The sequence below is a fragment of the Macaca fascicularis genome, chromosome 20 (genome assembly GCF_037993035.2).
Source record: "Macaca fascicularis isolate 582-1 chromosome 20, T2T-MFA8v1.1".
Lineage (NCBI taxonomy): Eukaryota > Metazoa > Chordata > Mammalia > Primates > Cercopithecidae > Macaca > Macaca fascicularis.
Genome location: NC_088394.1, coordinates 5,206,530 through 5,220,133, shown reverse-complemented (window position 1 = coordinate 5,220,133; position 13,604 = coordinate 5,206,530). Strand labels below are relative to the sequence as shown.

Here is a 13,604-nt window from a genome sequence, read left to right as displayed (position 1 = left end):
AACGAGAGAGGTCGGGGGCGTGGCCGAGCCGCCCGGAGGCGGCTGCGATTGGCAGTGGGGCGTGCCGGGGGCGTGACCGCGGCATTGGGTCCCGGGTAGGGCCCAGGCAGCGGGAGTCGCGGTTGCTCGGCGTGCACCTGAGACTCGACGCCCGGGGTCCTCGAAGCCGCGTCCGCCGCCGTCCCGGTCGCCATGAACCGCTTCAGGGTGTCCAAGTTCCGGCACACGGAGGCTCGGCCGCCCCGCCGCGAGGTGAGTCCGGCCCGAGGACCGGGCGCTCTCGCCTCGGGACCCGGCCGGCTGCCCCTCCCCCTGCCCGGACCCCACACGGGGCCCCCCGAGGGCCGCCTGGACCCCCGAGCCCTCCATCCCCAGGGAACCCCCTTCAGGCCCTGGCCCCGGCGTCCGGGCCGTTTCGTCGCCTCCGGAGGGCAGAGTCCAGCGCTCCCGTGACTCCCTCTGGCGCTCGGTGACCCTGGCGGTCTGCCTGCCTCACCCACCTCGCCCCGGGACCCCCGAGGCGGCGCAGCCCTCCTAGTCGGGGCCCAGGCCTGCGAGGCCGCCTCTAGCTTCCGGTCGGCCTCGCCGAGAGCCGGGGCTCGGGGCGCTGCCGGCGCCTGGCTCCTCCTCCCTGCCGCTCCTGGTCGCCCCTGCCCCGGGCTGGGCTGTGGGGAGACGCCCCTCTCTCCTCTGGCCCCGGCGAGCCCGAGTGTGTCAGTGGTGGGGAGGGAGCCCCTCGGCCGCACGCGCCCCTCCTTCGGGTTTCCGCCGGTGCTTCCTCCTCTCGCTGCTGGCGCAAGCTCTTCCCTTATCTCGGTGATGCTGCCACGGCTGGGTGGGGCCTGGGGAAGCCTGAGCAGGTGGAGCCCCAAAGAATTGCTGAGGCAGGTGCCGGGAGACCCTTCGGACCCCCGAAAGGGCAGGAGGACTGATGAGAGGTGTGCCTTGGAGGATGTCAGCTCTGCTCTGCCGCTTTCCGTGTTATTTGTAAGGCCTGGGAGTGTCCTGCGATACCTGGGCCTAGGAATTGACCTCAAGTAACCCCATCAGGGTCCCAGAGCAAGTCAGGGCAGTCTGGGTAGAGGCTCCGTTTTTGTGGTCTGGACTATATTTCCTCTGCTCCCACTTTATGCTGTGCTAAGCTGCTGGAGACACCGCGGTGAACACAATGGCATTTTCCTTCCCCTGTGGCACTTGTAGCCTCATGAGGGAGACAGCAAGCCAACAGACAAGAGCATTGGAGGTTTTCTTTTTTTTTTTTTTTTTTGAGACGGAGTCTCGCTCTGTCACCCAGGCTGGAGTGCAGTGACCAGATCTCAGCTCACTGCAAGCTCCGCCTCCCGGGTTCCCGCCATTCTCCTGCCTCAGCCTCCCGAGTAGCTGGGACCACAGGCGCCGCCACCACGCCCGGCTAATTTTTTGTGTTTTTAGTAGAGACGGGGTTTCGCCGTGTTAGCCAGGATGGTCTCGATCTCCTGACCTAGTGATCCGCCCGTCTCGGCCTCCCAAAGTGCTGGGATTACAGGCTTGAGCCACCGCGCCCGGCCATTGGAGGTTTTCATAAGGACATCGAAGAACACACATAAGGGGCTGGGATGGAGAATGGAGGGGCCAATCTCAGTAGGGTGGTCAGGAAAGGCTGTTTGGAGTAGGTAGCATTTCAGCTGAGGCCAGAAGGGTGAGAATTGAGAAAGCCTGGTGGAGAAATGGAAAGTGAACATGAGTGGATGGAGGGGATGGCCGGAGCAGCATGGTGACGGATGAGTCCAGAGTGGTCCTGCAGAACCTGAGGGCCACCGGAAGAAGTTGGGTTTTGTTCTGAATGCACTGGGGAGCCATTGAAAATTTAGGGGGAGGGGCTGGACACTGTGACTCCCAGTAATTTGGCAGGCTGAGGTGGGTGGACTGCTTTGAGCTCAGGAGTTTGAGACCAGCCTGGGCAACGTGGTGAAACCCCTCTGTACAACAAGTTAAAAAAAAAAAAAAAAAAAAAGCCAGGCGTGGGCGTGGTGGCTCACTCCAGTGGTCCCAGCTACTTGGGAGGCTGAGGTTGGAGGATCTGGAGGATCTCTTGAGCCCAGGAAGCGGAGGTTGCAGTGAGCCGAGATCGTACCACTACACACCATCCTGGGCAACAGGGTGAGACACTGTCTCAAAAAAAGAAAAAAAAAAGAAAAGTTAGGAGGAGGTACCTAGGTTTGCATCAAGACAGCTGGTGGCTCTGAGTGCAGTTAAGTACTGCTTGGAGGGGTCTGGAGAATACTTGAGGGGTCCTAGTTCTTGCTCCTGGGTGGGCCCTAGTCCAGCAACATAAAGAGATAGGCATGGAACTACAGACTGTAGGGAGAACGTAAAACAGTTTATGTTAGGGAGTTGGGAGAACAGGTGATCTGGTCTTTTCACAGATATTTCCAGTCACTGTGTTTATACAGTAAACATGAATCAGGAGGGAGAAATAATAGGGTGGGACTGATGCTCTAACCATGGCAGGTGAACATTGATATAGAAACTTCAGGTGGTGGAGGTGGTTTCCGGGGTGCTGTGGGTGGGTGGATTGGGAAACGTGGGTGTTCTGTCATTGAGGGCAGGAAGGAGTGCTGAGCGGTGGTTTGACAACAACAGAGAAAATGTGTGGACCTTGCAGATCTTAGTTTCAGAAAAGTGCTCCTCTGCCTCCCCTTGGGTGGGGGTGTGCCTTTTACTTATGTGACTTTGTGGAGAGGTGTGTCCTGATGAGGCCAGGCCTTGGTGGTTCCCTTCCCTGAGCTTGGGTGTTTTTCTCCTGGTACTTGGAGGAGGCCTGGCCACATTTTGCATTTTCTTTTTCTTTCTTTTTTTTTTTTTTTTTTTTCCTGAGACGGAGTCTCGCTCTGTTGCCCAGGCTGGAGTACAGTGGCATGATCTCAGCTCACTGCAACTTCTGCCTCCTGGGTTCAAGCGATTCTCCTGCTTCAACCTCCTGAGTAGCTGGAATTGTCAGTGCCTCCCCCCACCATGCCTGGCTAATTTTTGTATTTTTAGTAGAGATAGGGTTTCGCCATGTTGGCCAGGCTGGTCTCAAACTCCTGACCTCAGGGTGATCTTCCCACCTCAGCTTCCCAAAGTGCTGGGATTACAGGCATGAGCCACTGCACCTTGCCCACATTTTGCATTTTCTAAGGGACTTCGTGAGTGGGGACCCGATCTGAAGTAATACATCACGGCTGGGTGCGGTGGCTCATGCCTGTAATCCCAGCACTTTGGGAGACCGAGACGGGCAGATCACTTGAGGCCAGGAGTTCGAGACCAGCCTGGCCAACATGATGAAACCCCATCTCTACTAAAAATACAAAAATTAGCTGGGCTTGGTGGCAGGCACCTGTAATCCCAGCTACTCAGGAGGCTGAGGCAGGAGAATCACTTGAACCCAGGAGGCGGAGATTGCAGTGATCCGAGACTGCGCCACTGCACTCTAGCCTGGGCAACAGAGTGAGACTGTCTCAAAAAGAAAAGAAAAAGTAGGCCGGGCGCAGTGGCTCAAGCCTGTAATCCCAGCACTTTGGGAGGCCGAGACGGGTGGATCACGAGGTCAGGAGATCGAGACCATCCTGGCTAACACGGTGAAACCCCGTCTCTACTAAAAATACAAAAAAAAACTAGCCGGGCGAGGTGGCAGGCGCCTGTAGTCCTAGCTACTCGGGAGGCTGAGGCAGGAGAATGGCGTGAACCCGGGAGGCGGAGCTTGCAGTGAGCTGAGATCCGGCCACTGCACTTCAGCCTGGGCAACAGAGCGAGACTCCGTCTCAAAAAAAAAAAAAAAAAAAGAAAAGAAAAAGTAAATAAAAGAATGCATCTCGAATGGTACAACTTTGAGCTAGAGTTCCCCGGATTATGCCCCACCCCTTGCTTTAGGCATGTGTGGAGGTGGAACCCTGTCTCTCATCACATGCTTCTTTACTCTTGGTTTTCAGGCCTGGATCAGTGACATTAGAGCAGGAACCGCCCCTTCATGCAGGAACCACATCAAATCAAGCTGCAGCTTGATCGCGTTCAACTCCGACCATCCAGGTAGGGAGTGGCCATGAGTGTGGAGATTTGCTCACGTATTTGGTCATCGTCACCATAGATGGGGTGGGGAGCAGGGGCAGGCTTGGTTTGGTTGGAGACTTGTAACAGAACTGCCTTGGGGAGCTCAGAGGTGAGCCCCCTGCCAGGCTTTAGACCCCCACAAACTGGTCCAAGCGCAGTAATCTGATTGCTTTTGATTAGGGCATGTGTGTGTACAAACCACATGCAAGAGCATGGCCAGGAGGGCTGGGAGGGGGCTGATGCTTGTATTTCCAGCTGTCCCCCTGTGCTCCCTGCTCCTCATCTTTAGGCCCTGGATGGCTGGGGACAGTAGGAACACAAAGGTTTGAAAATCCCATGTTTTGGTTGGCACTCTCTTGATTGATACTGGTAACTCAGACCCTCAAGCTGGCTTAAGCAAAAAATGGAGAACATTTTAACCTAACTAAGAGGTCAGGGGCTTCAGGCAGATTGGTACCCAAAGGCTCACATGTACTGTTGGCCCTAACCTCTCTGGGTTTCTCAACTCTGCCACCTTGGGTGTTAGCTTCCTCCTCAAGAAAAGGTGGGAAAAGTGGCAGATGGTAGCCACAAACCCCATACGAAAGCCCCCAGCCCCTTTTGTATGACCCATGTGAAAAAGAGAGGACCTCTCGCCTAATGTCTTCCGTATCCATCTGAGGCACGGATGTCTCATGCATGGGGCCAGAACCTACCCATAGGCCATTGCTATGTGCAGAGGATATGATCTTGTGATTAGTGGAGGCTCTGGGAAGGTCTGAAGCTGAGCTGCTGGATTTCATCTCCTCTGGGAGCCCTGGGCAAGGAGGTCGGTGGTCCTCCTTCAGGTAGGGCCTGAAGTCAGAGCCCCCGTGTTTGTTTAACAGGTGTACTGGGCATTGTGCCTCTGCAAGGCCAAGGAGAAGACAAGCGACGTGTGGCCCACCTGGGCTGCCATTCAGGTGAGTGGGTGTCTAACTAGTGGGTGAAGCCTGAAACTTGCACCTCCCTCTCCAGAGCTAGAAATTCATCCTCACCTGGCCCCACCGCCCCATGGCTTGCCAGGTCCCTCCTGTCACCCTGTCTGTGCACTCTCTCAGAAATGGTGGGGCTCGCCGGGCGCGGTGGCTCAAGCCTGTAATCCCAGCACTTTGGGAGGCCGAGACGGGCGGATCACGAGGTCAGGAGATCGAGACCATCCTGGCTAACACGGTGAAACCCATCTCTACTAAAAAATACAAAAAACTAGCCGGGCGAGGTGGCAGGCGCCTGTAGTCCCAGCTACTCGGGAGGCTGAGGCAGGAGAATGGCGTGAACCCGGGAGGCGGAGCTTGCAGTGAGCCGAGATGGTGCCACTGCACTCCAGCCTGGGTGACAGAGCGAGACTCCGTCTCAAAAAAAAAAAAAAAATGGTGGGGCTCAGAAGGCTTTCTCCTGGTTGTAGCATTCCGGCCTGGGCAGAGAGGATGGAAGCTGTGTGCTCCGCTTGTGAGCTGGATGGAGCAGGGTGTGCAGTGGCCACCCCAGGCTCCAGGCTGATGCTGGCTCCCTGGCCCTGCTGAGGACTCCACGCTGGATGGCTCTGAGCCCTCCATCTTCTCCTGGAGCCCCCTCTCCAGCAGGCATCCTCCCCAGCCCAGCTGCTCGGGGCCCTCCAAGGAGGTGGCTGTGCTGGGCTGCAGGGGTGGAGATGGGCTGTCACAAAGAGACCTTTTGTGTCCTGCAGCTGCTTCTGGGGGCGCCCAGCAGCCTGCCTGGCAGACTGCCTGCCTTGAGGGAACAGTTTGCTCGCCTCAGATGGAGGCAGAGCGGCCCAGCTGGCCTCACCTCTCCCTTTCCAGCTGCAGCGGCCGCGGGCCCAATGTCTCTGGCCTGCATTCCTGGCTGCTTGTTGGGAGGCCTTCGGGTGAGGGAAGGCAGTTGATGCCTGGTCCTCAGGCTGGATATGCAGGGCCGTGGAGGGATTCTGATGATGATAATGATGGTGGTTAATAACAACAGTGAAGATTTATGGAGAGTGCTCTCTGTACTAAGTATGTTAGCTGAGTTTTCTCATCTAAACTTTTTTTTTAACTTTTAAAAAGTATATAGAGACAAGGTCTTGCTGTATTGCCCAGGCTGTCCTCAAACTCCTGGGCTCAAGCAGTCCTCCCAAGTGAGCCTCCCAAAGTACTGGCATTACAGGTGTGATCCACCATGCGCAGCCAACATTACCTGTTTTTTGTTTGTTTTTGCGACAGGGTCTTGCTCTGTCACTCAGGCTGGAGTGCAGTAGCATAATCATGGCTCACTGCAACCTTGACCTCCTGGGGTCAAGCAATCCTCCCACCTCAGCCTCCCAAGTTATCAGGACCACAGGCGTATGTCACCACCCCTCCAGCTAATTTTTTAAAATTTTTTGTAAAATGGGGTCTTGTTGTGTTGCCCAGCCTGGTCTTGAACTCCTGGCCTCAAGCTATCTTCCCACCTCCCACCTTGGCCTCTCAAAGTGTTGGGGCCCAGTCAGATTACCTGTTTTAAGTAAAGAGCCAGATGATGATTTTTTTTTTTTTTTGAGACGGAGTCTCACTCTGTCGCCCAGGCTGGAGTGTGGTGGCGCCATCTCCCCTCACTGCAAGCTCCGCCTTTGGATTCATGCCATTCTCCTACCTTAGCCTCCCGAGTAGCTGGGACTACAGGTGCCCGCCACCATGCCCGGCTAATTTTTTTTTTTGTATTTTTAGTAGAGACGGTTTCACCGTGTCAGCCAGGATGGTATTGATTTCCTGACCTCGTGATCCACCCGCCTCGGCCTCCCAAAGTGCTGGGATTACAGGTGTGAGCCACCGCACCTGGCCAAAAGCCTGGTGATTCTTATTAAAGAGACTGAGTCACACGCACTGCCGTCCAGTTTTAGAACGTTTCCATCATCCCCAAAAGATCCCGAGTGCCCCTTTGCAGTTAATCCATTTCTACCTCAGATACCACAGCCCCAGGCAACAGCTGATCTGCTTCCTGCCTCTGTAGCAGAGGTCTGCAAACTACTGTCACCGCCAGATCCAGCTGGCTGCCTGTTTTTGTAAACAGTTTTATTGGAACACTGCCACGCCCATTCATTGATGTATAGTCTGTGGCTGCTTTCTTGCAACAACTGCAGAGTTGAGTTGTGACTGAGACTGTTGAGCCCTGAAATCCTAGAATACTTAACTACCTTGCCTTTTGCAGCTGTTTACCAGCCTTTCCTCTATAGAGCGGCCTTTTCTGCACATCTCACGTCAACGGAATCACATAATACATGGTCTTTGGAATCTGGCATCTTTCATGTAGCATGTTGTTTTAGAGATACATCTGTGTGGCAGCTTGTATAACAAGTCTGTTCTCACCTAATCTCAAATCTCTTTGAAGTAGGTTTTAAAACAACCCATTTTATAGCTATGAAAACTGAGACTCCTGCAAGGTTAGGAGCTTACCCATTGTTATGGCAGGGCCAGAATCAGAACCCAGGTCTATAGGAGCTTGTGTTTGGGTTTGTCTGTTTTTTTAGAGACAGGGTCTCTCTCTGTCGCCCAGGCTGGAGTGTGGTAGTGCAATCATAGCTCACTGCAGTCTCAAACTCCTGAGCTCAAGGGATCCTCTCTCTCAGCCTCCCTGGTAGCCAGGACTATAGGCACACATCACCATGCCCAGCTGATTTCTTTATGTTTTGTGGAGTTTGGGTTTTGCTGTGTTGCCCAGGCTGGTCTTGAACTCCTAGCCTCAAGTGATCCTCGCACCTTGGCCTCCCAAAGTGCTGAGATTACAGGCGTGAACCAATGTGCCTGGCTTCATGTTTGATTTTTTGATGCTTCTTACCCATGAGGGAGCTAGCCCAAGTTGGTGATGCTTGCAAGGTGGTGAGCCCTCTGCTACTAGGACTCTCCAAATAGAAGCTGGACCAGGGTTTTGTAGGCAAGTCCGGAGCCTCATTGTGGCTGCAGCTGTTCAGAGCCTCGCCTGCATGAGCAGCCCTCCCGGGAAACTGCTCGTGGGAAGCTGAGCTCCAGCAGCCCTGGAACCTGCCCTAGAGGCACCAGGTGCCCTTCTGCCTCAGAGGTGCTGGTGTGGGGAGAAATGGCCAGGCGAGGCTCTGGCTGCTGCCCTGCCTTCAGGGGCTCCTTCAGCCTCTCCGCTCAGGGCCACTCTTGCCCTTGCACCCAGCGGCCAGTGGGGCAGAGGGTGAGCAACTTCTGGGCGCTTTCTGGTGTCCAGGCTGTGGGGTGGCAGCTGGGGCCCGCTCCAGTGGGGAGAGGCAGCAGCTGTCATGCTGAGCAGCGCAGGTTCTAAAACCAGCCCTGTCTCTCAGCTGTGTGACTTGGAGCAGTTACCCACCCTCTCTGGGTTTTGGTGTCCTCATTCTCCAGTGGGGGATGCTGCCGCAGCACCACCTGCTGCATCCTTATGGGGATTCAGTGAGGTCCCTCCATGTCGGCCCTTGGGCACCTGTGGTGCCGGCACACGCTGAGCACTCAGAGTACTTGATTACATTATCACATCTCATGCCTGAGATGCCAGCCCCCCTGTGCCAGCTGCTACGCCTGCCCAGGGACTTACTTTGCCCTGCAGGGCCCAGCAAGCACACCCCAGACTGAGGGCAGCAGAGGTTCTGTGGCTTTAGGCCCAGGACTGTTGTGGTCCTGCCAGCTGGGATTCCAGGCCAAGGCTATCCCAAGGCGTGTCCCGTCTTTTCCCTGTCTCCGGCGGCCAGGAGGAAGACAGTCCTGCTCAGCCCTGTTGGGAGGCAGATAGCAGCGGGTGGTCGCTGTGCTCCCCGCTCTGGTGGTGCCTCTCGTCCTGTTCACACCCCGAACCCCAGCCACCCTCCATGCCTAGTCTCTACCTCCGCAACCACCCACCGCTTTTCCCTCTGGTGTCTGGCTCACTTTGTGCACCGCACCTACCCCTCCCCACCTCCGGAGCTGAGCCGTTCAAGTTCTTATTTATTTAATTTTTGAGACAAGGTCTTGCTCTGTCGCCAGGCTGGAATGTAGTGGTGTGATCTCTGCTCACTCCAACTTCTGCCTCCTGAATTGAAGCAATTCTCCTGCCTCAGCCTCCTGAGTAGCTGTGACTATAGGCGCCCACCACCACACCCAACTGGTTTTTTTTTTTTTTTTTTTTGAGATGGAGTCTCGCTGTGTCTCCCAGGCTGGAGTGCAGTGGCGTGATCTCGGCTCACTGCAAGCTCTGCCTCCCGGGTTCACGCCATTCTCCCGCCTCAGCCTCCCAAGTAGCTGAGACTACAGGCGCCTGCCACCACGCCCGGCTAGTTTTTTGTATTTTTAGTAGAGACGGGGTTTCACCATGTTAGCCAGGATAGTCTCGATCTCCTGACCTCGTGATCCACCCGCCTCGGCCTCCCAAAGTGCTGGGATTACAGGCTTGAGCCACCGCGCCCGGCCCCAACTGGTTTTTATATTTTTTGTAGAGACGGGGTTTCACCATGTTGCCCAGGCTGGTCTCAAACTCTTGAGCCCAAGTGATCCGCCTGCGTTAGCTTCCCAAAGTGTTGGTATTACAGGCATGAGCCACCATGCCCGGCCACCATGCAGGTTCTTTGGTTGCAAAGAACTAGAGCCAACTCCAGCTTGCTTAACCAAAAAGCAATTTATTAGGTGACTCCTGGGGACGTTCCACCACTGAAGGAGCAGCGGACTGTGCTGCCCTAGGTGGGGTCGGGCTGGGCGGCTGCATTCCTGCATGTGCCTGGTGACTCAAGGGGCTTCCTGCCCATTTCATGCCAACCTCCTGATGCCAGAGCCCTTGGCCACCCTGGCTCAGTAGGGCCCTCAGGGACATATGTCACAGGAGGGGCCTGTGGCGTTTGCCCCCATGGTGTCCAGAGGGGCCTTGTCGACTTGCAGCCTGTTTCTGTGTGCGCACAAAGTGTCACTTCGGAAGCCCTGGGCTTCGCTTCATACTGAGTTGGAAACAGGACATTCCGGTGGGTTCAGCCATTCCTCTCCCACAGACCTGGTCACCGACTTGGACTTCTCGCCCTTTGATGACTTCCTCCTGGCCACAGGCTCGGCTGACAGGACGGTGAGTGGAGCCAGTTGGAAGAGCTGCTCTATGTCCCAGCCCGTAGTCCAGGGCTTCTGAGCCCCACCCCGAACCCCACAGGGCTCTGCTGCCTTCCAGTCCAGCCCTGCCACACTCCCCCAGGGCTGCAGGGCTGGTCTGAATTCCTGGCCCCACAGGGCTTGCTTGGAGCCGTGGCTGTGACCTGACCTGGAGCCCAAGGACAGCAGGCAGGGAGGCTGCCAGAAACAGCAGAGCCACTTCCCGGACTCTCGGACCATGCCCCGTGGTCCTGGAGCTGAGATTCCCTCCCTCCTTTCTCAGATGTGGGGTATGCAGCCCCTGGCCCAAGCAAGCTGAGGCAGGTGGGCACCCCCCCATCAACAGGCCAGTGGTGTGGTCTCCTGGAGCAGCCTGGTTCCAACACGGGACCTCACTGGGGTCACAGCAGCTGGCTCAAGGCAGTGAGGCCCTCAACCCTGTGCTCACGGACTTGGTCTTTCCTGCAGGTGAAACTCTGGCGACTGTCAGGGCCCGGCCAGGCCCTGCCCTCAGCACCCGGGGTGGTGCTGGGCCCCGAGGACCTCCCAGTGGAGGTGCTGCAGTTCCACCCCACCTCTGACGGCGTTCTGGTGAGCGCAGCAGGCACCACTGTGAAGGTCTGGGATGCAGCCAAGCAGCAGCCTCTGACAGGTACAGGCCACCCTGGCCTGCCCTTCCCAGGGCAGTCCAACTCTGGACAGCACTCCGTTTCTTTGTTGGCATGTTTGGTAACATAAATGTAAAAACAGATACCAAAGTTTTACACTTACATAGTGTAAAAGTTTTAAGATTCTTTTTTTTTTTTTCTTGAGACAGAGTCTCACTGTGTCGCCCAGGCTGGAGTGCAGTGGCCGGATCTCAGCTCACTACAAGCTCCGCCTCCCGGGTTTACGCCATTCTCCTGCCTCAGCCTCCCGAGTAGCTGGGACTACAGGTGCCCGGCACCTCACCCGGCTAGTTTTTTGTATTTTTTAGTAGAGACGGGGTTTCACCGTGTTAGCCAGGATGGTCTCTATCTCCTGACCTCGTGATCTGCCCGTCTCGGCCTCCCAAAGTGCTGGGATTACAGGCTTGAGCCACCGTGCCAGGCCAAGTTTTAAGATTCTATGAGGCTGTAATAAACACTCCATCTCTCTTTGCTCTCCGTAGCCATCAGTTTCATCCTCTTAGCTGTTTTTTTTTTTTTATTTTTTATTTTCCTGTTGTTTTTCTCCATTTAAAAAAATAACGGCTGGGCGCAGTGGCTCATGCCTGTAATCCCAACACTCTGGGAGGCCGAGGTGGGTGGATCACCTGAGGTCAGGAGTTCAAGACCAGCCTGGTCAACATGGCAAAACCCCATCTCTACTAAAAATACAAGAATTAGCTGGGCATGGTGGCGCACACCTGTAATCCCAGCTACTCAGAAGGCTGAGGCAAGAGCATTGCTCCAACCCAGGAGGCAGAGGTTGCAGTGAGCCGAGATTGCAGCACTGCATTCCAGCCTGGGTGACACAGTGAGACGCAGTCTCAAAAAAATAAAAATAAAAAATAACTTTGGCTGGGCGTGGTGGTTCACGCCTGTAATCCCAGCACTTTGGGAGGCCGAGGCGGGCGGATCACAAGGTCAGGAGTTCGAGACCAGCCTGGCCAACATAGTGAAACCTCGTCTCTACTAAAAAGACAAAAACTTAGCCGCCGGGCATGGTGACAGGTGCCTGTAATCCCAGCTACTCGGGAGGCTGAGGCAGGAGAATTGCTTGAACCCAGGAGGCGGAGGTTGCAGTGAGCCTAGATTGTGCCTTTGCACTCCACCCTGGGTGACAAGAGCAAGACTCCGTCTCAAAAAAAAAAAGAAAAAAACAAAAAACAAAAAAACCTTCTTGGACAGGCGCCATGGCTCACACCTGTAATCCCAGCACTTTGGGAGGCCAAAACGGGAGGATTGCTTGAGCCCAAGATTTTGAGAATCAGCCTGAGCAACATAGTGAGATACAATCTCTACAAAAAATTAAAAAATTAGCCAGGCGTGGTGGCATGACCTGTGTCCCAGGTACTCGGGAGACTGAGGTGGGAGGATTACTTGAACCCCAGGAGGTGAAAGCTTCGGTGAGCTATGATAACACCACTGCATTCCAGCCTGGATGACGGAGCAAGATGCTGTCTCAAAAAATAATAATAGGCCGGGCGCGGTGGCTCATGCTTGTGATCCCAGCACTTTGGGAAGCTGAGGTGGGCGGATCACTTGACATTAGGAGTTTGAGACCAGCCTGGCCAACATGGTGAAATTTCGTCTCTACTAAAAATACAAAAATTAGCCGGGCATGGTGGCAGGTGCCTATATTCCCAGCTACCTGGGAGGCTGAGGCAGGAGAATTGCTGGAATCCAGGAGGCAGAGATTGCAGTGAGCTGAGATCGCACCACTGCACTCCAGCCTGGGTGACAGAGCAAGTCTCCGAAAAGTAGTGGGGGTTAGGACTTCACCATCTTTTTAGGGGAGCACAATTTAACCTGGAACAGGAGTTGCAGAGGATGTAGAGATGTATTTTAATACCTCACACTAGCGGGAGAGAGTATAGATGGCAGGTGTAGAGGCTTAGGGTGGGAGTGATCCTATGGGGTGGGAGCTATGTTGGAAGTGAGCCTGGGAGGGATGAGAGAGCCAGGCCAGGAGCAGGGAGCCTTGGAAGGTAGTTGAGTGATGTACAGCTACACAAAGGTGGGGTAAAGGAAGCAGCCTGTGGTGCAGGGGAAGCCTGTCTGGGAGGAGCTGCTGCCCTTACCCCCTTGGCTGAAAAGGATCCTCGTAGCTGCTGCCTTTGCTCTGAGAGTTTGCCCCAGCAAGGCCCGCCCCCACCCACTTCCCTGGTGCCCTCGCTGCCCGGAGCCTAACTGTGACTGCTTCTCTGCAGAGCTGGTGGCCCATGGGGACCTGGTGCAGAGCGCCATCTGGAGCTGGGACGGAGCCCTGGTGGGCACGGCGTGCAAGGTAAGCAGGCAGGCGGGGAGCCCCTGTGGGGCTCTGTGCTGGTCTCCTGGGCTGGGACCCCCTGGGCTGGGCCTTCCAGGCTTGTTGTTTAGGGGGCAGCGGAGCACTGAGGTCAGGATGGTTACCTGTGTGCCCTGCCCCCTAGCTGCCCCTCACACCCCCGCTCACCTACATCTGGAAGTCCCTACCTTGCCTGGACCCCTGTCAGATGAGAGCCCATGCTGGTCCCTGGTTTGCGCCCTGACATCCCCACCCTCAGCCAGCCTCCTCTGACCCCATCTGGTCTGTCCTAACCGCCAGCCTTTCCGTGAGACTCTTGTTAGGCAGCGTTTGGCCACAGGTGCTGGGCCAGGCCCCAGTTGCTAGGGAGGTGACTTCCGTCAAGGACAGTACAGGCAAGAGGATCCGTGACCCGGGCTCTGCAAGAGGGACATGGTGCTTTGAGCTGGTTGGACAGGCCAGGGATACATGGCCTCAGGCAGGGATCTGGGACTAGGACAGGCGGGTGCG

The 13,604-nt window shown here is 55.7% G+C and overlaps 2 protein-coding genes across 6 annotated transcripts in view; one reads left to right on the top strand and one right to left on the bottom strand.

Annotated features, from left to right (window-relative positions):
* DNAJA3 (DnaJ heat shock protein family (Hsp40) member A3) overlaps positions 1 to 792 on the bottom strand; it is a 44,163-nt gene extending 43,371 nt beyond the window's left edge. For both annotated transcript variants that reach the window (XM_074028749.1, XM_074028751.1), the window contains exon 1: positions 501 to 792. The gene's annotated coding sequence lies outside the window, so the exon portion shown is untranslated. The remainder of the gene's footprint in view (positions 1 to 500) is intronic.
* Positions 81 to 13,604, top strand: part of CORO7 (coronin 7) — a 65,508-nt gene continuing 51,984 nt past the window's right edge. For 3 of the 4 annotated variants that reach the window (XR_012429682.1, XM_005591114.4, XM_074028746.1), the window contains exons 1-6: positions 81 to 252; positions 3,951 to 4,047; positions 4,935 to 5,009; positions 10,034 to 10,104; positions 10,593 to 10,776; positions 13,018 to 13,094. Coding sequence is in view for 2 of the 4 variants with exons in the window: in XM_005591114.4 (XP_005591171.2) it covers positions 193 to 252; positions 3,951 to 4,047; positions 4,935 to 5,009; positions 10,034 to 10,104; positions 10,593 to 10,776; positions 13,018 to 13,094 (564 nt within the window). In the remaining 2 variants the exon portion in view is untranslated. The remainder of the gene's footprint in view (positions 253 to 3,950; positions 4,048 to 4,934; positions 5,010 to 10,033; positions 10,105 to 10,592; positions 10,777 to 13,017; positions 13,095 to 13,604) is intronic. The other variant, XM_065536904.1, reaches the window with a different exon arrangement.